Source organism: Oreochromis niloticus, linkage group LG18 (assembly GCF_001858045.2).
Source record: "Oreochromis niloticus isolate F11D_XX linkage group LG18, O_niloticus_UMD_NMBU, whole genome shotgun sequence".
Classification (NCBI taxonomy): Eukaryota; Metazoa; Chordata; class Actinopteri; order Cichliformes; family Cichlidae; genus Oreochromis; species Oreochromis niloticus.
Window position 1 is genome coordinate 20,777,535 of NC_031982.2, and position 27,921 is coordinate 20,805,455.

The 27,921-nt window shown below is 40.0% G+C and overlaps 1 protein-coding gene across 2 annotated transcripts; it reads right to left on the reverse strand.

Annotated features, from left to right (window-relative positions):
- Window positions 1–3,059: 3,059 nt before the first annotated feature.
- On the reverse strand, window positions 3,060–27,814 carry fyco1b (FYVE and coiled-coil domain autophagy adaptor 1b). Of its 2 annotated transcripts, none has more exons than XM_005476492.4 (18): window positions 27,675–27,814; window positions 27,060–27,143; window positions 25,971–26,077; window positions 24,800–24,925; window positions 23,455–23,561; window positions 19,850–19,993; window positions 18,366–18,462; window positions 15,829–18,258; window positions 13,172–13,264; window positions 11,811–11,929; window positions 11,270–11,437; window positions 10,758–10,898; window positions 9,218–9,426; window positions 8,919–9,060; window positions 8,245–8,343; window positions 7,178–7,388; window positions 5,151–5,260; window positions 3,060–5,059 (listed from the first exon to the last, which is right to left on the reverse strand). In XM_005476492.4, the coding sequence occupies exons 2-18, from the start codon at window positions 27,118–27,120 to the stop codon at window positions 4,984–4,986; spliced, it is 4,440 nt and encodes a 1,479-aa protein (XP_005476549.1). In that variant the 5' UTR covers window positions 27,121–27,143; window positions 27,675–27,814; the 3' UTR covers window positions 3,060–4,983. The 2 variants fall into 2 exon arrangements, with proteins under 2 accessions (XP_005476549.1, XP_005476546.1); XM_005476489.4 differs by having other exon boundaries at window positions 8,245–8,349.
- Window positions 27,815–27,921: the final 107 nt, after the last annotated feature.

A 27,921-nucleotide genomic window follows, 5' to 3' on the forward strand; every position in this document is an offset into this window, starting at 1 on the left:
GTCAGAAATAAATCAAGCATCCAACCACTAAAACTAAATAATCTGTTCAGGAATGCAAATTAAAAAACTGTAATTTGGCATCTTAATCAACAATAATAATGTGCAGAACTTTTTTCTGTAAAACAGTAAAAAATAATTAGATTTTTAGAATTAAAAATATTTCAATCAAAGAGCTGGAACATGCTGGTGGATTAATGATTACAGACACATAAAAAATGATTTTTGGTAACTGCCAATACTGTGAAGGACTGTATGTGTTTACTTCTTTCAACTAGAAAAAAGAAGTTGGACTGATAAATTGAGTTTTCGGGGGGGAAAAAGACACACTTCTGTGTAACTGTCAGATACATGACGACCAGAACAGAACAGCAGAGGAGGCTGTAAAGCAGTTTCTCCACATATAAAATAAAGTGTGATGTACTGTAATTGTGGAATGACATTTCATATAAATGTGCATCTTATGCACGCTTGTGCAACAATGTGATTTTCCCTTTACATGCTCACACGTGTGAATGTCCCCATCTACATTCAACACGCAGTCACTATTATAAACAACCGCCTCCGACGGACACGCAAATTCATACATGTGCACAGCAACAGAGCAAATGACAGATTCGGTGAAGGCGGCAGGCAGGAGGAGAGAAAAGCAGGAGAGAGGGGAGTCGGGGAGAGGGAAGGTGGATGTGACATGATTTACAATGAGATCATTAACCTTGAGAAACAGAATGGCCTGTGTGACATAAACACTATCTCTGAGACAAACACCCTCTTAGAACAATACCATGTGTACACACACGGACACACACACAGGCACAGACTGATGTACAAAAAGGCAAACACACATCCTGTGATCCTTAAAATAACACGACTTAAGCTGTGTCCCACACACAGTGAGGATGTAATGGATTCACACTCAAGAAGTGGCAAAATAAAGGTATAATGAGAAAGAAACGAGAAGCAAACTATATTCCCCTTCTCCGATTTTCCTTTTGTTTTTTTGTTTTTTTGATAAAAAGACAAAGTCAGTGCAAAACTTCAGCTAACCAAAAATATTCAGACATGCATTTTGATTTTAAAAACGATATACTAAGACATTTCGATGTTTATATTTGATCATGATTTTATACAGCAGAGACAGTGGGCTTCAAGCCACAGTACTTCCAGTGTTGGTTCCAAGCCTGGAAAAAACTGGGATGGTTGCATCTGGATGGGCATCCGCCATGAAATCATTGCCAAATCAAACATGCGGATGAGATTTTCATACTGATTCGGTCAGGGCCCAGAACAACAGTGTTCTGGTGGAAACTGTGCAACTGTTGGACAAAGACAAAAGAAGAAGAAAGGGGGAACACCACAGAGAAGATTCATGGATAGTGAAGGAGGGTTGGTGTGACAGAGAGGAGGACAGGGTAAAGATGGAGTGAGATGGAAGCACATGATCTGCTGTGGTGACCCCTAAACAGAGCTGCTGAAAGAAGAAATGCGATTTTTAATCTCAATGAGATTTTTACCTGGATACATTAAAAAAAAGAGGATTGCTAGAAGAAGCGATTTTAAGGATATGGGTACATAGACTGCAAGACTGCACTTTGAGTGCAATGAGCTAAAAGCTAATAAGAGCATGCTAACACAGGGCATTCACAGGGACATGGTAGCACATGTAGTTCTGCATCTCAGGTACAGATTACCTAACAGTTCTTTGAGTACACAGTATACTTAAAACAGTCTTACTGTACTTTTTTAACCGAGTATCAAATTAAATTTATACCAATTATGAATGCAAGTTAACAATCTTAGTAACTAAAATACTCACATATAAATACGATAAAACTGTAACTTACAGTTGTATGCAAGTTAAATGTTGTAGTTTCCCTCGAATTTAACATTTCTTTTGTGTTTCTCAGATTTGTAATTTGGACCGTTTCCCAAATGTTTTCCCAGCTACATGCTGCCTATGTCTCTTTGTCCACTGCATTATAAGTACCAACAGCAGGCTGAGGAGTCTTTTGTATTTAACATACCAGCTCTTAGAACATTTTGTTGCTTTGTGAAAAATGCTGCTCAGATAACAAAAAATGCAGTTAATGTGAAATTTGAGATTGTAGATGTAAAGTAAGTTGGGTCGGCAAATTTATCCTCACCACAGGGTCCAGTCTAACCCACAGGGTGGCTTTGCAAAGTGTAAAAACTACACAGAAATCATTAAAGATATAATATAATATAATATAATGTTATCACTCCATCTCCAGCTGTGTGGATACCAGCATTATGTGACTAAAATATGCAAATCACATGAATTAAAAATTGTTCATTGATTTAAAGCTGTTTGAATCATAAATAACGTAAAACTATTTTCTGCTTTTGTACATACATTGTACATTTTAATAAACGTGGTGTAACAACAACAGATTCAGTAGTCACCTGTGATGTAAATAAATATTTCACTGAATGTATCCATTTTCATCCCAAAAGCTGGTAAGATTGCTGTTAGCAGCTTCAAGTTCCTGTCCGCCATAGAAGTCGTACAGCCCGGTATGATCATGCTGTGGTCGGTGCAGTCAGGGCGTGACAGTCCTGGTACAGCGCCGCATGGAGCGCATCAAACTCACAGAGTTCCCTCTGGTCTTAATCAGCTCACCGAGCTCATCAAACATTCCCCATGATGATCACTGTATCAGCTCCAGCACTGAAACCCTGTTGTTTACAGCGTAGCTCCTCTGAGATTACAAGCAAAAATCACCCCCCACAGAGCATCTATGAAGGGGGACACTATCTATAGAGGCCAAAACTACTTTCTGTAAACATGCCTTCTAATGCTTCACAGTTGAGGATTTCAACATCAGGCTAGCTTTTACTCCTTGTTAACCTCACAACATTCATCAAATGCTCCTCTGCAAACCATACATGCATGAATGTGCATGGTAGCTCTTCTGGTGGTTGTCGAGACACTTCCATCGTGAGCAGATTGACATCCACAGACCAGTGTGGCTAAAAAACAAAGTGACTATCAAATGCATCACAGTGATATGTTTCAGATTAAAATGACCAGCAACCACACATTCATCACGCAATCCTTATTTATTAACCATAACCTTACATCATTTCTAGTATAAATATTTAGTATAAATATTTAGTTCTCATAAGACATGTCGGCAGATTCCCTCTGGTAAATCCAGCTGTAAACATCTACAATCAAACACTGCCTACATATGGAGGAGAAAAAAACCCTCATTCATCATCTGGCACAAAGGCTCATGGGATACATATCGACAAAAAGCCCTTTCACAAAGTGCATTATACAGCAGTCATGTCGCAGTGTCTTTAAATAGAAACTCCCATTTAAGAATTGTAAAATAGACAATATATTTGGCAACATGTCACTCTTAATGAGCGGATGTATAAAAATCAATTAGCATTTTTCCTTATTTTCTTTTCTCCTGTCAGTTCTTCATAACATAAATTACAAAATGGGTTTAAAATGGTGGAAGAGATTTGAAAAACCTCTGGATAGAGCAAAGCAGTTAAATCAGTGTTACTCTGTCAGTATTGTTAAATGATGAGACACTGAGAGGATTGAAAACTGGGATTATCTTCCACATTAAACCCTTTAAAGGTCCACATATGAAAAAATTCAAGTATTAAAGTAACAGAATTTTTGGACTTGTGTGATTTGAAGGCTGAGGCTCATGTTTTCTGTTTGACGCACTGCAGGCTTTGCACATTTCTCATAACAAAACACTAATTAACTCATCCAGAACATTACACAGCAAAAAAACCAAGAAAATGATTCTAAAGATGATTCTTTTTTCTTTCTAGAGACAGTAACAGCTTCATGGGTTTCATGAGAATTTGTCCCATTTTTGCTCACTTTAAATGTAAAACCATCAAGAGTGATGGTTAAACTGATGGGAAAAAAACAACTACATACTGAAGCACTGAAACTTACATTTTGATATGTGCTTAATGAAGTTGGGAAAGCTTGCACACACTCTTAATGTTTGCATGCACAGAACCCAAGCAGCCACATTCCCCTCTGTCTTCAGCTGCAACCACTAGAGACTAAGCACTAAAATAAAGCGTGTTTACTCAAGATAAATAAAACCAAATGCTTTCTGGGTTCTTCCTGTGGTTCTGTTTCTTCCAGTTAAGCTTTGTCATGATTGCAACACATCCATTTCATCTAATTTCTGACAGCTGAAAAGGCAACAGTAAGAAAGATATGTGAAAGGACTGCTGGGCTCATTCTACCGCAGCATTAATGTCCACTGAAGCGTCAGTTAAGACTCTGTTAACATCAGAGTTGAGTTCTTCCACTGAAAAGTTTTACAATCAAAGTTTACCGTTAATAAATCAAGTGATTAGATTTGATCTCAGCTTGCAAACACAGACGCTTTCACAACAAGAGGCTCCCTGTTTGATTATGACTCAATCGCATGTGTTTGCCAGCAGTCAGAGCTTTTCTGGGAACAATATACTACAATTATTACTGTATATTATTTTTTCTCATAAAGCATCTTTATCAGATGTATTTATGGACACTTATTTACGCAAAAAAAAATCACACATCCCTCCCAGTTTGTTTTTTTTAGTATATAAACACTTTCTCAACCCTTTTTATTTGATTTTGATACCTTTGGATATCAAAACATAAAACTTCTCATACTGTGAAAAGAAGATTTTAACTGTATAATCCATTCCTCACCCGACACACACATTAAGCGCGCTCAGGAGTCGGCCACATTCAAATACAAAAGCGCCCGGACTTTGGATATCCTTCCTTATGTATGTTTAAACTAGCTTTCATAAAAGTGCATGCTGACATACCGTAGTGTAACATTGTTATTATTTTATGTGTTTTAATGCTGTGACCTTTCCGCTGAGGCTGCTCGGCAACAGAAGACTGAAGTGATACCTTTGCGCTTAAAGAGCCTTGACAGTTTGAAAAAGTCAGTGTTACACATGCTCGTGCTGCTCCTGCCACATTCAGAGGAGGTCGGTTCCATCGTAGACCACAGGCTTGTCTAGACTCAGATGATACAGCACTTTCTTTGAGATGAACCTGACAAACAGGAGAGACAGAGAAGGCTTTATGTTCTGCTTTGTTCAGCCTTATTCTAAACAGTTGTTGTTTAGAGCACAGTGTGACTAACCTGGAGAAGGAGTTGTCAAAGATAAGTGTGTATTCTCCGGGATTTCTGACCTTTAGTTCCCCCTGTATTGTCTCCTTGTGGGAGTTACAACGGGTCAGAGGGATCAAAACCTGCAGAGAGCAAAGGAGAGAAATCCTGGTTAAGGACTTCTTCTGTGTACACAAGATGGCAACAGGGGGCAGCATTTTACCAACTCTGAAACCAATTCAGAATCAGCTTACTGAATCTAAATCCCAATAAATGTGCAGAAAAGCTGTCGGACTTTCGCCACTGCTCCGTGACCTTTTTTAACCCTGTCCTGACTCATTTTTATGTTTGCTGCCGGGCAGCTTACACAGTGGGCGGCTCTGCTACGGCTGCATAAGAACCACAGTAGAATAAAATATTAGCTCTGCTTTATCACTGAGGAAATATGAACTGAATAATTCAGTTGCTTCTGCATGCACACTGCATATTACATCAGGGGTCACAGAATACAGCCCCACACTATCAGCAGGCTGGGAAAGGCCACTTGTCCCTCTCTGACTTCATTTATTGTTGATAAATATTTAGAAAAAATCCTGCCACAGTCTGAGGTGTTTTGTTGACTTGGATGAAATAAACTGACACAAACGTTTACTTCAATCACTGGTGGTTAGACGGTTAGGCTAAATACACATCCACAGTATTATTAAGGTTAAACAATATAAACAATCTCTAGGCAAGCGACCAGATTTCGAGATCCAGTTTATAGTCCACGCTCTAAAGCAGTGTTACCCACAGAGAATTTATTTTGGTGACCCACCCAACTCATTTTTAAGTTTTGTACCCATCTTTATGAATGACAAGGCTGAGATCGTTTGCACATGTTTGGAGGAGGGATATACTGGCTATACTGGACAAAGGATGTTGACGCTTCCAGGCAGGAGGAAGAGAGGAGAGAGAGGAAGTTCATGGATGGAGTGAAGGAGGGTATGCAGAGGGCTGACGTGACAGAGGGCGATGCTAGGCATAGAGTGAGATGTAGGCAGATGATCTGCTGTGGCGACCCCTAAAGGGAAGCAGCTGAAAGAAGAAGGTGAGGCCTCTTGCTGTTATTTTTTAAAGTCGAGTCACTGCTAACTAGTTAGCCCCATATATATATATATATACAAATATATGCAAAATACAAAAAAATAAAAGTAAAAATACAAAACTATATACAAAAGCATGTGTACATATACCTGTATGTACATCTGTGTATATGTAAACCCATCAGTGGCAGAATTTAAATGGGAAACACTGACCAATAAGGTTTGAGCGAGCTTTGGATGCACGTAGGTGAACGATCTGTATAGAAAGCAAAAAATTGGTGGCATTTGCCGGAAAACATCTGAAACCATCAGCTATCATCTGACAGCGACTTCATTTTTTTAAATTCATTTTCATTTGTAAGTAATGACCCGAAAGCTTAGCCCAGACAACTGCTGCATGCACAGGAAGTCTCCATATTCTAAGACATCAGACTGGCAGATTGATTTTCCCATCACATCAGTGTTAAAAGTTGGCTATTAACACATCCATTACTATTCATTTGGAGTCATGTTTGTGTGGCGGTAGTCACGGCAGTAACGCCTTTTGGTCACTATCCTCTCCTGAGGGGAACATCTGGCTATTTAGCTGCTGAACGCTCCACCGCGTTCAGCAGCTGTTAAATTGTGCCTGTCGAACATCAAGAACACTGAGACGGAGTCAGTGCTAAAAAAATCAGTTTGAAAGATAACCAACAAACCTAGTGTTGTGATGAGCTGCATATGGGAGCGACTGTTTTCTGTAGATCGATTCTAATCTTTCATATTGCTTACCCTTTTCATTTTATAACTATCAAATCAGATCAAATGTTCATGTTAATGTTCACTGGTGAGTTTATATTCCTTTGGAGATGGGTTTACAGTTGAATAAATCCAGGCACTTTATTTGTAACTGGATCCAAATGAAATCGATGATGGAAATGTATCTCTGTGAGGACGTGTCCTTCACCCATGGTTATACACATGCTGGGCTCTCACCTTGGCTTGTTCCAGTGGAATCTCGGTGCTCTCCCTGTAGACCACACTGAAGGAGATGCTCTTTGGTTCAGATGTGAAGGTCCAGGACACAGTAGGACCAGGATTGCTCGTGGTGATGGGGATGGTGCTGTAACAGCTGGATTTGATGAAGAGCTCTCGGGGGCTGTCGCCAAACGCTGCGATGTCATCCACCGTGAAGTGCACAGAGAACCTGCAGCGTGTGGAACAAAACAAAACATTTCATGCTGAAACACTGGCACTGCAGTACCCAACGCAGTTTAATCCCATATCATTTATCCATTTTTTAAAACAAAATCCTAATTTCCAATTTAGTTGATATTTTTCAGGGTTTTTTTCAGTTTATCCAGTCACTGTGCACAAAAAAGTCTTCAGATATCTATCAAACACCTTAAGAAACACACCACATTTAATGTTAAGGAGCTGGAATAGGTAACTTCAGGGTCATATTTCTGTTAAACTGTAAAAAATATTCATTACAAATACTCACCCCTTGTGCTGATGAGAAAATGATTACAAAAGTCTGGAATTTCACTTCAGTCTTTTTGAATTATTTTCATCTTGATTGGCCCCATCTGACACTCACTGAGTGGCATAAATCATCTGTTCATATGAATCGCTTTGTACCATGTTTACAGATTTGAAGTAGTGCATTCCCAGTATCTATAAATAGACTGTTTCCCTTTAAAATGTTGAAATTCAAAGTCCTGTTTACAGTTTTCGACCTTATCAAAGGTGTGTTCTCTGTAACTGAAAAACAGTGCTAACAGCAGCAAGTTTCCACACTCCCCGAACAAACCAGCTCCAGGTTACACCAGAAGTGAAACTATGGATCTGCAACATGTACTGCACAATATTTAGAGAAGCTGGGAACCCCCAAACCAGATTTGCTTCATTTTTCAGTTCCCTTTTAGGATTTAGTTCAACACTTTTATCACAAAAAGACAAGAGAAACTTCTTCTGAAAATTAAAAACCCAAACATTTGACCTCACAAAATGCAACTTTACTACACTTGTGGCTTTCAGGTGTAACTTTCACAGAAACTTACGTCAGTTCTCCAGACTTCAGCAGGCAGATCTCTGCGTCCTGTACTGCAGCACTGAGGTCCTCGGTATCCTCTGATGTGAGGTCTCCTGCACTGGCACTGCTGTTTCTAATCAAAACGGCATTTATATTTTATATCAACACATACTTTACGGCTCATTATTCAAGCATTTTTTAAAACCTACAAAAACACTAGACTGAATACATGTATGAGACTGAGCAGCAGTCTTGAGCTTCCCCTTCTTTCGTTATATTTTGTTATTTTATATTTTTTAAGAAGGGCATACGTGGGAGGCAATATTTAAGAAAATCAGTACAGTTATTACAATAAAAACACTGAATTTTGTAAGCAGTTGATTCACAGTCTTGTAGACATCTAAAGCATCAAGAAACATATCTACCAAAGCCTCATCGGGCAAGTTTTGATAATTAAAAAAAAATCTAATTAATTAAAAAAACTCACTAGTTTTCCAAATAATCACTTTCACAGTCGTGCTTTTTTCTGGCTGTTTGTGATTAAACTGGAGCACACTAAGTAGACTGTTTCAGTGGAGGCGCGTTGCAAAGGAAAGGTGCAAATAGAAAATCTGTTTTGGTGGCTGTTATTAATCTGCCATGCAGTGTCTGATAATCCTGTTGCTTACTATATCTCTCCATTAATGTGTGTGAGATACTTACAGTTGTGCTGCCCCCTGCTGTCCATGTCCAGGCGAGCAAGCGGTGACAAAAGACAGGGATTCACTGTCGTACACCCCACTCACTTCCTCATCTGTGATAATGTCAAAAACGCCATCGTCCAGTTTGTCACCTCCACCTGCTCCTAGAAGATAAAGATCAGCTACATATTCACCATAGATCTTTATTCTCAGCTCTTACTGTAGTGTGTATATCACTACTGTGTCCCCAATATAAATTAATTATGTAAATATTTTATCCTTTGACACATTAATCCAGTGAGTGTGTGTGTGTGAGACTACCTGAAACACCGCTTACAGCCAGGCCAGCCTGCAGCAAGCGCCTAAATGGTGTTCCCGGTGTGCTGTGAGCCACTTCTTCCTGCGGGTGGCGCTCAACTACTGCACTGTGCTGGTTGTAACAGTCCTTACAGCAGCGCTCTCTGTTGCCACCCTGCTGGGTGCTCACCGTGTTGCTGCAACAGTAGTAGCAGAAAGGACGACCACACAGCCTAGAAAAAGGAAAAAAGATTGAGACAGAGTGTGTTAGTGCAACTCGCCTTTTACTGTGAAATGTTCACTGGAGAGAATTGACCTGTGCGTTGTAGTTCCTTTTATGTGAAGTATAGATTTGCACAAAAAGAAATGAAACTATCAAAGGTAAAAAAAAGTGCATAAAAAACAGAAGAAGTGTAAAAACGTAACTGCTAGGACTTGTGATATTTTGCAAGAAGTAAGCATTCCTTAGTTTTCAGCCTTCACCTCTGGGTAGTCAGCAGTCTCTGATCTAAAACACTTAAGCAGTGCTATGGGACAAAACATGTGACTCATAACAGCCACTTCAGAGGTGGAGTGGATAAACAGGAAAAAAGCTAAATTAAATGACTTATGAATAAAGCTTGAGAACTACTGATGTAAGGTAAAAGTAAAGGAAGAGCATTTAGGCATGAAAACGTGGTTGAGACGCCTGCTGAAGCTCCAAAAGAGCATCAGAACAGGGAAGAAAAATTTAAGTGGCATTGAACTTGGCAGTGTTGTTGGTGCAAGACGGGTTCGTGTGACTGTTTAAGAAACTGCTGATCTACTGGAATTCTCCCACACAGCCATCTGTAGGGTTTACAGACAATGGCTTTAAAAAGAGGAACTCTACAATGAGCAACAGTTCCGAGTAAAAGTGCCTCGCCAGAGGTCAGAGGTGAATAGTAACGCTGCTTCAAGCTGATAGGAAAGCAACCACTTGTTACAACCAGTTTATGCAGAAGCCCATCTCTGAATTTACAACACACTGAATGTTGAAAAGGACGGATTACATCACCAGAAGATTGTACCGAGTGCCACTCCTCTCAGCTCAGGAGACGTCCCGCAAATTCTCGAATTAGTGCCATGAAGGTTTGAGGCAACTCTAAAGGCAAAAGAGGGTCCAACCGGGTACCCGGCAAGGTGTGCATTTGCTGAATTGAGAGTGATGTATTTGTGAGGGATACCACTCAGTGGTAGAACAGAGTATATCTGAATAATGATCACAGAGCTTTATGAGGCACAAAGAGTTCTGTATCATAGTCACTTTGACTTTGTCTTCACTTCCCTCAGGTCACTGAGGGCCACGGTCATGTATTCACATGGCCTACACATGTGTGCATGTTTTGGATAAGCACAGACTTTTGCAGAACTAAGTTTGTAGAAGTGCTTTGTAATGCACAATGTAAACCAAGTGAGGAATGTGTGAGAAAACAATCATCACACAACCACGGTGTAAACAAGAGTCTTGAGAAGCTGTGAAAGAAATGAGTGTGCTTTTACTGGTTGGTGTTTCCAAGCAGTTTCTGTTTTGATGGACCATCACCTGCAGCTGTACTTGCGGAACCACCAGCTGAACTGAGTGTGGCAGCCTAGACAGTAGTTAACGTCCCTCTCTGACTCCTCATCCCGCAGCTTCTGCTCAAACTCCAGAGCATCTGACTTCTGCCAAAGGGCATCTTTCTCCCTGCAACAAGCACAAGCATATTTGTACACTTCTCAAAATCCACCCTTCCAGTGTGGATGTCACGGTACCAGAAATTTAGATTACGCTGATACCAGTAGAATTATTTTTGACAGCCAATTTGATACGAAAATAAATGGACTGTTCTTAAACTTAAACTCCATTATTAGGTTTTTTTTTTCTATCACTGACATGGCGGTTGGAGGCAGTTTATTTAAAACGCTAACATTATATTTTATAAGACAGACTGAAATGTGATAGTTGCAGAATAACCAAACGAAAGGTAAAAAAGAACTTAAGACTAAAAACAAAAAAAAACCCCAGAAATGAATTTGTATTAAGCTCATCTGTGGAAAAAGAAAAGACGTTTATACCTGATGAGCTCCACAAGCCTTTCTTCCAAATTGATTTTGGTACGGTAAAGATCATCCAGTTCAGCAGCCATTTTCATGTCAAAGCTCTGTTTGTCCTGTGTGACTCTCCGTAGGTTTTCAGCCATCTCCTGACAGGCCCGCTGAGCAACTGCTAGCGCCTCCTCAGATCTGCATATAGCACAAACACATACTGACCAAAAAAACATGGAGGAGCATTCCTGTATCCATCCATGCAGACCTTATCCCAGCTGTCACTGGGCGAGAAGCAGGGTACACCCTGGAAAGGCTAACAGTCATCACGTGGCTAACACACAGAGACAAGCAGTCATGCTCTCATTCACACCTATTAACCTAACATGCGTGTCTTTAGACTGCGTGACGAAGCGGGAGTACCCAGAGAGATTCGACTCCGTGCCACCAACAAAGACAATGTGTATTTGGTTGTTTCTGGGCTAGAACGCTCACAACAGACAAGATTAAAAACTTTCATCAGGAGCTTTAATTTGGTTCAGAATGTGTGATTATGAATACAGTATCTCACCTTGATAAATTTCCTTTCAGATGGATTATCTCGTCTTCTTTCTGCTGGATGAGGTTTTCAGACTCGGCCATCTGGATGTTTTTCTCCTCAATCTGTCGGCAGTATCTCTGATTTTCAGCCTGCAATCAGCACAGCAAAGCACAGCCTTATTTCTTGCTCTTTGTGAATTATGTTTGTGAATATAACATTATGGTTACTTCAATTGGCAATATACAGAATGGAACTGCAATTTGTATTCCCATTTATCAACCCCACACACGAAAATGCAGATAGAGCTGCGCAAGCTACACATGCATTTTGTCACGCATCATCCTCCAGCGATGACTTTAGTGTGGTCAGTGTTAGATAGCAAAGAAGTTCCATTTCCACATGTAAAACCACTTCACTATGTGAATACTGTCAGCATGTTGACCGCAACTAAAAATCTTCTTGCAACATTAAACCGAAGTGAGTTTCAGGTGGTTTTTATGACGCCGAATAACTGACAAAGAGCCTTCATAATAAATGTGGAAAAAACAAAGAACCATCTCCGGGAAGTTCTCTAAAATAATTAGAGATGTAAAATACAAAATGCTTCACATAAAGCAGTATTCAGAAGATGTTTTCTTTACATGGATTTGCCCACTCAGGACCATAACCTGTTGGTTTTAATGGTCAAAAACCAACAGAAATTCTTTTTAAGAGGAGTCTGCTTGTTGGTAGTTTGGCTCTTTAACTTTCTTCTTTAACCCAAGTGGAGGAGTTTAAGTATCTCGGGGTCTTGTTCACGAGTGAGGGGAGAAGGGAGCGGGAGATCGACAGACGGATTGGTGCAGTGGCTGCAGCGATGTGGACGCTGTACCGGTCTGTTGTGGTGAAGAGAGCGCTGAGTGTAAAAGTGAAGCTGTCAATTTACCGGTCGATCTACGCCCCTACCCTCACCTATGGTCACGAACTGTGGGTAGTGACCGAAACAACGAGATTGCGAATACAAGCGGCGGAAATGGGCTTCCTCCGAAGTTCGGCCATTCGGGAGGGGCTCAAAGTAGAGCCGCTGCTCCTCCACATCGAAAGGAGCCAGTTGAGGTGGTTTGGGCATCTGACAAGGATGCCTCCTGGTCAAGGTTTTCCGGGCATGTCCCACCGGGAGGAGGCCCCGGGGCAGACCCAGGACATGCTGGAGAGATTATATCTCTCGGCTGGCCTGGGAACGCCTTGGTGTTCCCCCGGATATGCTGGAGGAGGTGGCTGGGGAGAGGGAGGTCTGGGCTTCTCTGCTTGGGCTGCTGCCCCCGCGACTCGGCCCCGGATAAGCAGAAGAAAATGGATGGATGGATGGACTTTCTGTTAGCGAAAACGTACTGAATTTTTTATCCTCTTACCTCTAGCCCCTTGAGGTTGTTCTCCAGGGGAACTACCTTCTCATGCTCAGTCTGGAGCTGCAATTTAACATCTTCTAACTCTTGAATCGTGCTCTAGATGGACAAAAAATAATCAGAATTCATCATTAAAGTTGTGATATCAGAACTTACCTGAAAACAGTTGAGCAGGGCAGGGCTCGCAAAATTTCAAAATCTCTGGTAGCCCTTCGGGCAGGCACTCTTCAGTTTTTGGTAGCCCAAAATAATTTTAAGTAGCCCGAATAAAAAAGAGAGCAATTTTTTAATGTTTTGTTGCCTTTACAATATTATACATTAAAGTATAATATTGTAACGGAAACAAAAATTTATCAGAAAATTGTTAAAATACAAATCACAACAACTGTATAAAAATTACAATCATCAACTCAAATACTTGTTTCTAATTGAACAGAAATTTCTATGAACTTGTAAGAACTGTGTAGAACATGAATCAATCTGTGTCAGATCCTGAATCTGAAATTTCCACTGAAGTCACAGGTAAGGGGTAAGTGGAACCAAGATCGAGGCCATTTGCTTTTTGAAGTTTGCAAAAACTGCTAAATTTGGCCAATGGTGGTTCACTCTTTGCAACATAGTACGCTTTTGAAAGATTTTTCAGGACTTCTGCTTCTGCTTGGTTTATTTTTAGTATGTTTTTTGCAGTTGCTGTTTGTTCTGGGAAAGATATTGCAGACTGGGCAATAATGCATTTCTTGTGTTTCTCATGGGTTCTGATGGGGTCTTTCTTCAAATTACTGGTCCCAGTTACAAAGGCGCTTGTCAACTCAAATGAAATGAAACTCACGACACACCCGGCAGAACATCATGTTATTTAGCTCGTCATATTCCAGCCACATAAATTCTTTTGTCCATGAAACCAAAAAAGCTGAGCTTTCTTTTTGCCTCATAGTCTGATTTGTCATAACTTTTCCGTTTTGTGGTAGGCTTTTATTTGGCTGTGCCTTCTTCACCCTGACCTGTCTTATTTGGCTCAGCAGAACTAAAATACCGGCGTAAATCCTCCTGCTTTTACACACGCACTCACATAACGGTCAGCGATTCTCTGCGCAATCAACCTCTCACGTGTTTAAGCTTGCTGTGGGAGATTTCACTTGTCACGTTTGAATAGTAAGCTAATGAGTGATAAGACGATGTCAGAGGAATTGGTGCGCAATTAATCGTCACTCACCAATCAGTGCTGCCGCTCTCTACACACAGTTCGCGCGATCGCAAAGTGAAAGTGAAAGCAAAAAACAAGCGCAAATTCAAACGCGATTTCAATATGTCACATATTGACAGTGGCTCACCGATGCCAATGACATAATTACTCAGCTACATTTGCGAAAGAATGCAAAAGCATTGACATATATTTTCCCTTCCTATGATAGCCCGACGGGCAGGGCTGAGATGGATTTTGGTAGCCCGACTGGAAAAATCGCTAGCCCCGGGACGTCGGGCTAGCGATTTTGCGAGCCCTGCAGGGTATGTAGAAAACATATCTAGTTGCACTCTAGCCGAGTTGGTATAAATCTTCGTATACATTCTGGTTATTTTCAAAGTCATGGCCTAAATATTTTAGTAGTAACAAAAAAAATGACTTGTTTATATTGCTTGTGTACAGAGCAGTGAGACTGTGCAACTTTTTTTAAAAGCATGTGTCTGCACTTTACCAAGAGTTCACTGGTATGGTTACTTATTCTCAGGACTGCAGATGAAATTATTTGAGAATATGGGAATGCATTTGTATTTCTCTGTAATAACCAGTGATTTTCCCCGATAACCAGGTGCAGGTTCTGTTGCTCACCTCACTATATTAAAAAGTGGAATCACCAAACAGCTCTGTAAATTGCTGTACAATTTGAGGTTAATATTATTTCAAAGGAAAGTGTAGGCAGCAGACAAAAACTTCCACGAACTGACATATAATTTGCGGAATTTCTGGCAGTTTGACAAAAACGCAAAGCGTGAAAATCTCCTCTAGTGCTGGGGAGGCTTTCACACGTAAATGAAAGTGCAGTACAAATGCAAATTGGGACCACTTCTCAAAAAGCAACACCTTTTTTCTAAAATGTCTGGACTCCATTTAAGATCTTGTATGCTATATTAGATCGGGCTTCCTTTATGTATGTACTCGTGACTGAAGCCTGAATAATCTGCTTTATATATTCAAACACATGATGCTGAATGACATTATGTGGCAATACTAAATAATTTATTTTAAACAGCAAAATTTCAACAATTAATTTCATTCAGTGTTTATAAGCACTAAGCTGCAGCTCCAGTGTGGTGGAAACTACAAGTTAATACTTGCAAATGCAGCACGTAGCAGCAGTTTCGATGTCATTTTTGTTGAGTGCTCAACTTTAGTGTCATTTCAGCTCATCGTGTACGATCAGAATTTTTGTAACTGACCAGACTCGAGATAAAAGTGCACAAATCCTAAATTTGCATTAAAAGAAAGAGCTCAAAAGTTAGCATTAAAAAAGAAACCTGTAATTTTGCTAACAGATTTCTTTCAAAAAATTAAGCTGCATAAAACTGTTTTTCAGGTTATAGGAAACAGTTTTGTTTACAAGGAAGTATGTCATAAACGGGAAAACAACAGTAACATTGTACATGTATACTTTACTCTGCCTGACCTGGAGCTGGTTTTCATGGCTCACAGCTTCACTGCTGAGCTGCAACCGGAGTTGTTGATTCTCTTCCTGGTTCATCTCCCGCACAGCTTCGACTTCCTGTTGGGCCTCCCTCAACTGTTTCTCCAGTTTCTCCTTGGATGCCATCAGATCCTCAGTGTTTGGGAGCTGACTGCGGAGTTCCAGGTTCTCCTTGCGCAGCTGCTCCATGCAGGCATTCAGTCTTCCTACTTCCTGAGCTGCCTCCTCCAGCTCCTGCAGCTTTGTTGACTGACCCTCCCAGCGCAGCCGAGCCTCCTCGTTCTCAGCGGTCAGCATGCACACGTGCACACCTAGTTCTGCGGTCTCTGTGTTGGCTCTGTGAAGGGCCTCCCTTGATTCACTGTTCTCCAGACACAAAGCATTGTAACGCATCTTAAGCTTATCAAGCTCCTCTCTAGAGGCCGTCACCTCTGCAGCAAGACCGACTCGAGCCTGTGCCTCGCCATCTCGCTCACGAATAAGAGCCTCCTCGCGCTCACGAGATCTAAGAATTTCATCCACATGCCGGCGGTTTAGTTCTTCCACTTGGGCCTTCAGTTGTTCTACTAAAACACGAAGGTCTTCTCTGGAGGCTTCTGTCACCTCCTGCAGGGCCTGAGCTTTCATCCTCTCCTCATTTCCTGACAGGAGTTGTGCCCTAAGCTCCACCACCTCTTCCTGGAGCCTGGTTACCTCTCTTACGTTGAGTTCCAGTTGTGCCTCAGCTATAACCAGCCTGAATGGGGCCTCTTTGGATTCCACTGAGGAAGTCTGGTGCTCACTGTGAAGCTTTTGCATTTTTTCGTTGCTCTCTGCGGCTCCTTTTTCATCATGCAGCTCCCCACTCCGGCTTTCTAGCTCATCAGTTCGACCTTGGAGAAGCTCACATTTTACAGTCTGGTCTCTTAGCTTAGCTTCGGTTTCCTGGAGCTTTTCAAGTAACTCTGCTTGGCTTTTCTGCGACGCTATAAGGTTCTTGTCTAACTTTTCAGCTTTGGCAGTGAATGAATCCAGCTCCTGTTGAGTTGTGGCTAACTGTTCCTTCAGTGTGGACTGACTACCGAGAAGCTCAGTATTCTCATGCTCCAGCTTCTTTAACTGAGCATCAGATTGCTCCCTTTGCATAAACGCCTTCTGAACCATCTCCTCCAATTTCAGGTTTTCATCTAAAAGCTTTTTCTCTCTGTCCTCCACACTCATCTTTGCAGCTTCTACTCTACTTCTGAGGTGCTTCTCAGACGCCTTCAAAGAAGCTAGCTGGTCTAACAGGGTGGCCCTGCTCTCAGTTAGCTCAGAAATGCTTACCTCGCTTTTCCTAACCGTTTGGAGAAGCTTAGCATTTATTTCCATTAGACTGCTGAACTGTGTTTTGTCATCTGCAGTATTCTCTGATTGACTGCAGGATGTTATTTCATCATCAATAATTCGAGGGGCCACTGTTTCTTTCCCCACGTTTAGCTTATCTAACTGCTCCTCCAAATGTTTGATTCTTTCTGAACTCGCAGCTAGCTCTTTCTCTCTGCTTTTAAGCGTTTTTCTTAAATCCAAGCTCAGGCTCTCAAGTTCCTCATTCTGGCTGCTACTGAGACTACACTGCTTCTCTACCTCCTCCCTCTCTTCCTGGAGCATTTTTCTCAGTTCCTCTGCCTGCCTTTCCCTGCATTCCAGTGAGGCCTGCAGGTCCTGAAGCTGTGCTCTCAAATTCCCTGTCTCTTTCTCTTTCAAAGTCAGTGCCCCCTGAATTCGACCGACCGCACTCTGGAGCTCCTCTAACCGTGTGAGCGCCGCCTCCCGTTCGTCATCAGCTCCAGCTTTTACTTCAGCTAGCTTCCCCTCAGCATTCCTCAATTCTTCTTCCCTGAGTTTTAGTTCCTGCGACAGACATTCACAGTGCCTCGCCTTGTCCTCAGCCTCTCTCTTAGCCTCCAACCTCTCCTCCTCCACAGACTTGAGTTTATCCAGGAGTTCCTGGATTTTCCACGCTGATTCACAGTAACTAGCAGTTTGTTGGCCCCTTTCTTTAAGAGCCTCATCTAACTTAGAAAGAAGCTCCATATTTTTGTTCTCAGCAGTTCTGAGTCTATCTTGAAGTTCACTTCTTATCGGTTCCCTGCAGGTTTGATGGTGATTTACTCTTTCTTCACTGTATGTTTCTGGGTTACTTTGGACTGCTGTAGATGTCGAATTGGCAGACTTCTGAGCTGACAACTGTTCCTGAAGGTACTTTACAATATCTTTCAGCTCCGCAGCCTCCTTGCCTAACTCCTGAACCCGCACCAAAAGCTCCTGCTGTCTGAGCTCGGACTGGTCAAGCTCAATGCGCAGATTCTCTGCAATGCTGCAGGAAGAAGGGTCCCCCAGTTCATCAAGACCACTGTGGCTCAAGTCTGGGACTGGAAGGAACTCCTGACCCTGTTCAGTGCATGGAAAAAGAAAGCAGAGGTCAGGTGCATTAAACATTAGTCACATTTAACCAGAAAGTTGTGGAAAATTATATTGATATAACAGTTTTTGTGTACCTGTGAGTGTGAATAACTGCTAACCAGGCTGTTGACACTAGAGCAGCGACTCGGGGGTTTCCAAAGGTAAGCTGAGGAGCCAGATCCTATTGTTCGCCTTTGTTAATGAGACACCAAATATTAGGGTCACATAACGACAAACAGTGAAAATGCTTTATTTTAAAGTTCTACTAATTTTCTGTAATATATACCAGAAAGAACTGTATTATTTAGATATGGTTAAGAGGAAGTAAAAACCACACCTAGATACAATACACATACCAAGAACATGCCAAGATTTTAAAGAACCCAAGAAAATATGCAATATTTACAGAGTATAACTGAGTTCATTTTAAAAAACTCTCAGTTCTTCATTTTAAAAGGAACTATCCTGCATAATTTTACTGTGGGAACCCACACTCAGTGGCATTTTATTCTGTGGAAATGATTAATATAACAAACAAAAACAAATGCCATAGACTGCCATAAAGTCTACTTTTAGATGAGATTAGTTCATTCGATGAACTGAGATAAGTTCATTTAATTTTAGTAGTATGTTAAAGGGACGAACAGATTTGAAATGTAGTCCAGCTTTTATGCTGATCTTGTTAGTGGAGAAAATATGAGTCAATTTACACAAATACAAGCAAGGAAGTCACTCAGTCGGTACACATTTCTTCTCTGGAATTAGAAAGTGATGATTTCATGCTACTCATTGGAAATAGAATCGACAACCGCAGCAAATTCTTTTTAAGAACTTCTTAAAAAGAGTGCAGGGCTCTACTGTCTTCTTTTCTAATAGCTTTAAAAAACAGTAATAACAATACATTTTATTTATAGGCACCTTTAAAAACCCTCAAGGTCACCTTACATTATTTCAGCAAAATAAAAACATAAAGTAAACAAATAAAATCACAACTATAAAACTAATCGAGGTAACAATAGACTAAGACCAAGTTACAATGAAGGGTTTGCAGTTCTGAACAGATTGAGTCGTGATTTAAAAGTAGAGGGCATTTATGGTGTGGAGATCTGGTGAAAGTGCACTCCATATGTATGTAAGATCACACAAATACGGAGGAGCAAGGTTATGAAAGTATTGCTTGAATCGATCACAACAAAGTAGAAAGTTTTGACAAAGCTGCTGATAGAAGAAACAATGATCCAAGTTCACACACTGTCAGCAACCACACACACACACACAGACAAATACACACACCCACATACGCACACACACACAGACACACACACAAGCAATACAGCAAAAAGACAGAACTGTGAATGTGCAGGGTGATAAGATATTGTAATTAGGCGTTAACTTCAAGTTGTGAAAAACCCAGTACACTTTCACCACAATTCAACATTTGCAAAAAAATAATGTGTTCACTCTAGTTATTTAGTCTCTTTGAGATCAGATCACTTATTTAGTGACCTTACATGTTTTCAAGGTTGAAGAATTATGTGTTATAAAGTTTTTTAGTCTTCTATTCTTCATACATACATACCTTGCAAATTTTGGCCAATCTGCATCAAGGTCATAACCTCTGGCTGCCACATCAAATTGGATCTGGTTGAGTTCATAAAGATTGTTGATTATGTCTCCAGTGAGGTGAGACTTGAGGAAAGGACTCCGGGCATAATACCAGTCACTGTATTGAAAGAATACAAAAAAAAATTAACCATGAATAAAGGGTACAGAGAGCCAAACAATTATACATACAGTTGCAAAAACAATTCACAAGATAAAAGCCAGAGAATTTCAACTAGAGAAAGAGAAACATTCAGAAAACATACATTTAAAGGTATGATGTACATCACAGACATTGGCATACAAAGCTAATATTCAAATTAAAGCTTTCCCTTTATGCCCACACGTTGTCAACAGAAACAATAGCAGTAAAAACATAGTTTTAAATAGCACTATAAAGCATTATTGTCACCTCGTTGTTGTTAACCTTGTTGGAGAGGTCAGATGTTAAACGTGACAAGATATTTTATCTTTATATCTTTATGCTGTACCTTTTACATATTGACAATAAACATCACACTTTTAATAATAATTGTTTCCAAGTTATAAGACTTCTTGTTAATTTTCAACCAGTAACTCATTAAGTTACCCATGAACACCTTGGTGAAAGTAAAGCAAATTTTAAATTTCTTATTAACATGTCTCTACTCTACACAAAGTTGCATTAGAATCCATTCAACACTTGTACATTCAAATTCAACAATGTGTTAGTTTATTAAACAGCGGCCTCAGTGGAGGCATGTGGAGGAGCCACACACAATAGCCTGGCACCGCCCCATTATGCTGGTCAAGAACTTGGTCACACACTGTTGTGGGATGGTTCTTTGACTGGGTGTTGTTACAAGTCAACCAGTGTGGTTGTGTCGGTCAATCTGTCACAAACAGCATGCCCAAGCTGATCACAAAATTTCCAGTGGTGTTGAACTGCTGGCAGGCCATTCCATCCTCTCCATCCACTCCCAAATTCTGGAGGCAGTCTCCGATAAACTCCACTCTGTGAGGGCCACCAATGTCATCTTGGAAGATACAGTTTGCTCCCATACTGTGGAGATATGGGATTGCCACTGGTTGCATATCTCAATATCTCTCTGCATTGAGATTGCCTCCAATGATGACAAGCCTCGTTTTCCCAGAGAATGAATTCCACTCCACACAATCGCACTGTGTCCACCAAAGTCTGTTAACTTATTGGTGCAATAATCAGTATAACGGCCTCTGCGTCTTCCACATACTTTGACCCTATGATCCAACTGTCACAATCAAAATCTGGACTCAAGCTTAAAACAAGTCTCAATAGCAGAACAAAGCTGCTGGCACTGGCAGAGAAGATTTGGTAAGTTTTTTATGGGCTCTGCTGCTCAACCCCCAAATATATTTTCCTCGCAAATTTGGCACCGTTTAAGGGGAAACCAACAGGCTTTCCAACAGTATAAAATGTAATGTATTTATAGCAACCAAATATCAATTTCCTTGCTATTCCTTTTCCTTGCTCTATCAACAATAATAAACACTTCCTCATATACTGAAAAACAGAAGACATTTTGCGTTAACTAAAGAACAGAGAAATAAAGGTTTCAAAGATTTAAAAAAAGAATTCAGACAAAAAATGAAGACATAAAGTAATGAGGCTACCCTTTCTGACAACGCTTTAAATAAAACAGCTGTCAGCATGTTTGCAGTGTAAATCTGATGGCACAGTCAGCATCTAGTTGGTTTGTCTTACATAAGCTGAGCCTATAGACTGAAAACAGGGAAGGTTTTACTGAAGTATTCAAAGTCTTGAAATTAAAAAAAGTAAAAGAAAAGAAAAACTATTTCTAGGCACTATTTCTAAGTGCACTCAGTCCAGCACAAAAGGTCGAATAAAATGGTATTTTGTTTTTTTCATAGTTCATATTGGGAAAAATGCTTTTGCACCCCAGAGTGGAAGAATTATATGCTCGAACATAGGAGCTGCCACCCACCACCAAAACACCAAAACTGTTTCAGATCCATTCCTGAGGTTCCTCATTCCAGTGTGTTTGCTAACTACGCTAAATCTCTACTGAATGTAAAATACTTTCAAGAACCCCTGTATTTAAATATAAGTGAAATATTTTCTCTTTTATATTGCCAAACATGGCCCATTAGACTTGCATCTAATTTGTACAGCGCTTCCATTATTTGCAAAAGGTAGAGAGGTACAGGTACAGATACTGTATCTTTGGTTTTTAAGATGAGCTATATTTTTTAACTAATTTCTTTGTTTGTTACTTACTTATTACTTAAACCTGCATTTTTTTAATTGCATTTTTATTTTCTTTATATTTTGAATATTGTTTATGTGAAGAGAAACTGGCAAAGTTAGCATGTCATTGGTGTAAACTGCCGTGTTTAGTTTTACTGTGCGTGGAGAATAAGCTACTTCTTTTTTTTCCTTAAAGCAAAAATAAAACTGACATTTTGATTTGAGACAAGAAAGGAACTGAGCAGCGCTGCGTACGTCTATGGTCAAGTTTTTTTTTGGTTGCTGTCTCTTCAGTCGAAAAGGAGAAATAGGACATAAAAAAGGAAGGGAGAATCACAGTTCCTAAGAACATCCAAAATAAAGCAGTACAGTATGCCTGGAGTAAAACACACCTTGACAACAGCTTTCTAATTGTCATAGTCACGAACTATAAAATGTATGAATTTATCTTCAATAACATGTACTCTTTGATGAATTAGGACATTTAGAGATAAACCACTGTTCATGTTGGATGTAGCCATGAAGGAAATGCATGCAATCAACAGAATTACACATTCTAATTAGCATTGATTAATCGGTTAGTCCAGGGAAATACTTTTAGCTCCCATTATTAAATTGTGTTTTCCTAATTTTGTTTTGTTAGTTTTTTGTAGATAATTTCTTCTTTTCAGATAAGTGGAGATTAAACCTTTACTGCAGTCATTTGCGCAATATCAGCTTTACCACTGCCCAGAATCCAGAATTTCGTAAAACACTTTGTACATCAGTGGATCATCATTTTCCAGCTTGCAGCACAGAATATATTAAAGCTGACCTTTTAGATTTCAATATCATCAGCTACCATGAAAACAATGTTATTTAAGCCTAAGTGTGCATCGAAACGAGTTTAATATTCTTACTAAACTGAATTGCCATGGAACATGTCCATAGATCTCAATTTTTAAGTCAAGCATTCAATCTGATATCATGTTTTTTTTTTTTCTTAAAGCAGGCATGAAACATACCATCGAGTCCTGCTTGCATAAAGTGCTACAGACTTAAAACTAGATTTTAAAAATAAGTGTTTAAAGTTACAGGTTTTTGGGCATGTTTAGCACCATCTTGTCCAAGAACAGAAAATGACATCACTAGGAAGTGATCACAGAAGCAATTGCTCAATGTAACTAAAGCACATATAGTGTCCACTGTACAGTGTTACAGATAGTGTTTTCACAGTTTCCATCATTTACAGAACTCTTTTGCACATAACACTAAAGTGCCTCCATAATCGTCTAATTATTTTTAGTCTCAGATGTTACGATATTTCGATGCGTTAGGTGAACATTAGGTTAATCTGAGCTGATGTGTCCTCTCACCTTGTGACCTTCTGATTCATAAAACATTGCTGCAGTGTGTCAGCAAGACGCTGGTGAACGAGCGAGTAGCGGATGAAAGCCCTTCCTTTCCCCAGTGATGTCTTCAACTGAGGACACAAAAATAGACACTTTTGTCATAAACATGCACAACACTGGCAAACTCAATCCAAGGTGGACTAATCTCCAGTGTTTCTTATCTAACTTGTTAAATAGGTCAAACTTAATACAGTTTCTACTTCCTAAAATACATCGTATGCACCTATAGCATCAGCAACAGTCTTGGCCATTTAACATGAAATGTTAAATTCTACTGCATAATTCCTAGTTCAGCTTAAAGATATCTAAATTTAAAGATGATCACCATATAGAGAATAGATGTACAATGTTATTTCTAAGCCTAGACTCTCCAATGCATTGGCAGATGGAGGGATTTAAGTAAGATAAGAGACACAGATACACCAGACGGACACCAGCTGGAGACGTCTTTATGTCTGTGACCAATGGACAGCAAATAAAAACAGTAAAAGAACAGAAAAAAATAATAATGTTTTAGGTTTTCAGAGTAAAAAAATGTTTTTAATTATTAATTATCAGTCAGATGTTTTTGACTAGAACGCGTGACTTCTGAAAATAAACACGCTGACCCATTTACACCCCACCCCCTCCCCCCTCAAAAAAACTTTAAAACACAGATCTGTCTTCCTCATGTTATCAAATCAATGATTACTTAACAGCAAAAAATATTAACGGGCTTGCGAAAAAGAATTACAAAAATAGTTTAAAAAATAGATGATAAGTCAAAAATTATCTGGCACATAATTCAGTACTCTAAAATTATCATCTATAAAAGTGGATGCCCGGCGTCTAGTTGAATGCTTTAAGCACCTTACAGGCTAAAAAGGGAGAGAAAATAATCATGAAATATGCTGATAATGAACGTAGTCATAGCTGTTACCTTTATAAATAGAACAACATAACTTGTAAATGCTAATAACCAATTCACAAAGAACACTTTGATCACTTAACCACAAAATATTACTAACAGTTTAACAGGAAACTCATTCATTACAATACAAACTAGGACCAAATCATGAATAGCTATTGAAGTATGAGGCTCACCAGTGTGAATTTCCAGGACAAAAAGGGAGGAAGAAACAGGTGGCACAAGTGTAAGATAGCATGTGAATTAGCAGCGTTGAGCCTTAGTGCACCTGATTGGCCGGAATATTAGTTACATGGTTATACGGTCACTGTCTGTATACATGTGCGCATGTGTTTCACGCCATGGAAGGGCTGAGGCACGAAGGCTGACTAAGTGTACGCGTGTGCTGCAGAGGAGGATTACCTCAGGGATGGACTTAACGAAACGGATGCCATCGTTAGCTCCCTTGATCTTAATCAGGCAGTCGCAGAAGTAATCCCAGTAGTCTTTTCTCTGGCCAAGAAAGGTTGTCTTCTCTTTTTGGTCAAACTAAGAGACACAAAGGACACAAAATTATTGCATTCATATCCAACGTGCTCTGTGATGTCGACTGTACTACATCAGCGTTGTGACTGAGTTGCTAGTGTTTAGTAGTTGTTAATATAAATCAAGAAGATTAAGGGAAAGAAAAAGACATAGTTGAGCTACACAAATTTGTATTTTCCTCAACTTGGACTTTACAAGAACAGCTCAAGGACATTAAAGAAATTACTCACTGGTATCAGGACTCATAACCTTTAAATACAGGAAGGCTTGTGAGATGAGTCTTGTGAAATGTTTCATTTTAAGAGTTCACAACTTAAAAACACTAGTCTACAGCACTCCCAATACTACTGACAAGTCATGTTTGACCAGGCTTCTGTTCCATCCAGGTAAACAGTTCTGTGTTGTTGTTTTTTTATATTTCTTGCATTTGTTACTAATGACCTGCAAGCAGAAATTGATCTCTTTGCTCAGAAATCCACTGGCTACACCGGGATCCCCTTAAAATTAGCCACTTCCACCAGAAGCTAATGGTGTATTCACACTAGGCAATCTATACAATCCTGGAGAGCATTTACTGAGCGTGATCGCTGTGTGCCATACCCTGGTGTGATTAACCTTACTGTGCCTTGATATGGTTGAAAAAGAGCGGGGCCCAAGGTTTAAGTCAACTGGATTGGGTAAAGCATGCACATAGTTTGATGGCTAGACATGCCTCAGGAACTGTCTTTCTAGCAACGGCCTCCACAGAAATAGCTTTGATAAGCAATTAAGAAATATGTGTCAGGATAATGTGTGACCACTTCCCCAGTTATGCAGCAAAATGTATAAAATTGTGAAACCACAAAAGAAAGAAAGAATGAAATAAAGGGAAAAGCAAGCATTAGATGGAAGTGCTGAGATGCTATGATTAACTGATGCGTTCTCTGGCTCCGATCCATTAAGGGCTATGTGAGCACATACGATCAAGAAAGAGTGTGTGTGTGGGGGGAGTGGTAGGTACTTATGGTTTAATTTACCCAATGCTACTCTCTTTGATATGGCGACATACCTGCAGCAGGTATTCTAGTTTGTAGAAGAACTTGTGCAGGTTGGCGAAGTCGTCCGTTATGGGTTCACCACACTCCCTGTGTTCCTTACTTAACTCTATCACTGCATCTACAGTTTAAAAAAGAACAAGAGCATTATTAACCCAAACACAAATATGTGATTTTGTGTAGATAGATTTCTTTTGTCCCATATTTTTTGTGACATTTAAACCAAGCAGCCACGTCACTCAAGCCACAGACAGGTGGAGTGAATACCTTTGGTCGTGTCATTATAATACCATGTTTGGCTGGGAAATCTTGGGTCATGTGGACACTACCAAGACATACCTTAAACATAATTGCAAAAGAAGAATATTCCCCAAGGTAGTGACCTCCCACAGCAGAATTATGAGACACACCAAAAAAACTGATCCTAGTATGTTGACTTAGCCTCTAAACTCAATGGGATGTACAGAAACACGACCTATTTACACTATGGAGGCCCAAGTAGGGTTTGGATACTGAAAAGCTTTTAAAGGACTTTACTGTAATTGATTATTTTTTATGTTTTCTGTGAGGGAAAAAAAGGATTCTTGCAGAGTTATTTTTAATGTGACTGTTTTATTTATTTTTTTAATCTGAACACATAGTGTTGATATACAGTATGAAAAAAGGTTCTGTACATATCAGGAGGGTGTGCAAAAACTCAAACTCTTCAGCTATGAATAAAGTACACGAAAAGCTCGGTGACACCGAATTTAGACCAACTGCACAAAATTGGACCCATATCTCATTCCCTATTCTTGCACCCCAGGACATTCCCAGACAAGCTGCCAAAACAGCTCAGACAGGTCATAGCTTTTTTGGTGGCAGGTGGAGACTTGACACAGTATTTGTCTGGTGATGCTGGTAAATGCTGCAGCTGGTTAGTGTATAGTTCATCTGATTAAAAAAAAAAAAAAAAAAAACCAAACATTTACATATAAAAAAATCTTTGACTGATGTAAATATTGCAGAATCCTTTGGACAAGACACCTGATGCATGTTGCATGATATTGTATCTACTGTAACGCACATATGGGGTTTGCTGTATGTGTGGAGAGCTTGATTACCATGCAGATCTCTGATTATCCTCTGCAACTGTTTATCCCCAACTGATGAGATGGAGGCCATTGTAGGGATGTACTCAGGCAATTCTTCATAGAGGGATAAAAAAAAAAGGGAAATTCAAGTTATCTAGCACGTCATCACGAGTTCTCAAGAACACACACACACACCGAAAACACTCGGGGGTAAACAGTGCAGTCCTAAATTAGTTCCTCCTGCTGTAAAGTAGGAGGTTCATGAAGGCTCTGGTGGCTGTAAAACGCAGTAACAGTAAAGTTAACAAAATTTAACTGCATGTACTAAGGGACAACGACAGGTCACAATTTGTCGCTACATCGTCTTTGTCAGAGCGCACTGGAACAAGATTTGTCTAGATTTATCCACCGCCGCCATGACGAGCCTATAAAGTTGACTCGTATCACTTTAAAATGCAACAAACCGCGACATAAACATCGATTTGTCAAAACCTTAGCGAGCGCTACAGGATGGACATGCACCTGCTCTCAGCGACTCGTTTCCTGGTTTATTTCATCTACATTTCTGTCACTAATCATCCTACTTTGGTTGTAAATAAGGATAAAGACTTCGGTGTTAAATAAATCACAATACAAAACACGTACTTGATGTATAAAATTGTCCGGACTGTCCAGTTTATCAGTAGTATAGCAGAAACGTGCTGTCGTTGGGGGGCGGGCTCTGGAAATGATTGACGGCTGACTAACCACGGTGTATGGCCGAGGTCTGTTCTAGTTTGGTTGAGACACACCATAAACAAACACAAGCTGAAAACATGATATGTTTACATGACACGGAATACACATGATATATAAAATAAATGCAATGTAAAAGAGAAAGCTTAATACAGTC

Excerpts from the sequence above, each read along its gene's own strand:
- fyco1b (XM_005476489.4), bottom strand. The coding sequence starts at position 27,120 with ATGGCCTCCATCTCATCAGTTGGGGATAAACAGTTGCAGAGGATAATC. Across the intron at positions 24,926-25,970 it reads AACTAGAATACCTGCTGCAG|TTTGACCAAAAAGAGAAGAC; the intron begins GTATGTCGCCAT and ends TGTGTCTCTTAG. Across the intron at positions 7,389-8,244 it reads CTGAAGTCTGGAGAACTGAC|GTTCTCTGTGCACTTCACGG; the intron begins GTAAGTTTCTGT and ends CACACGCTGCAG.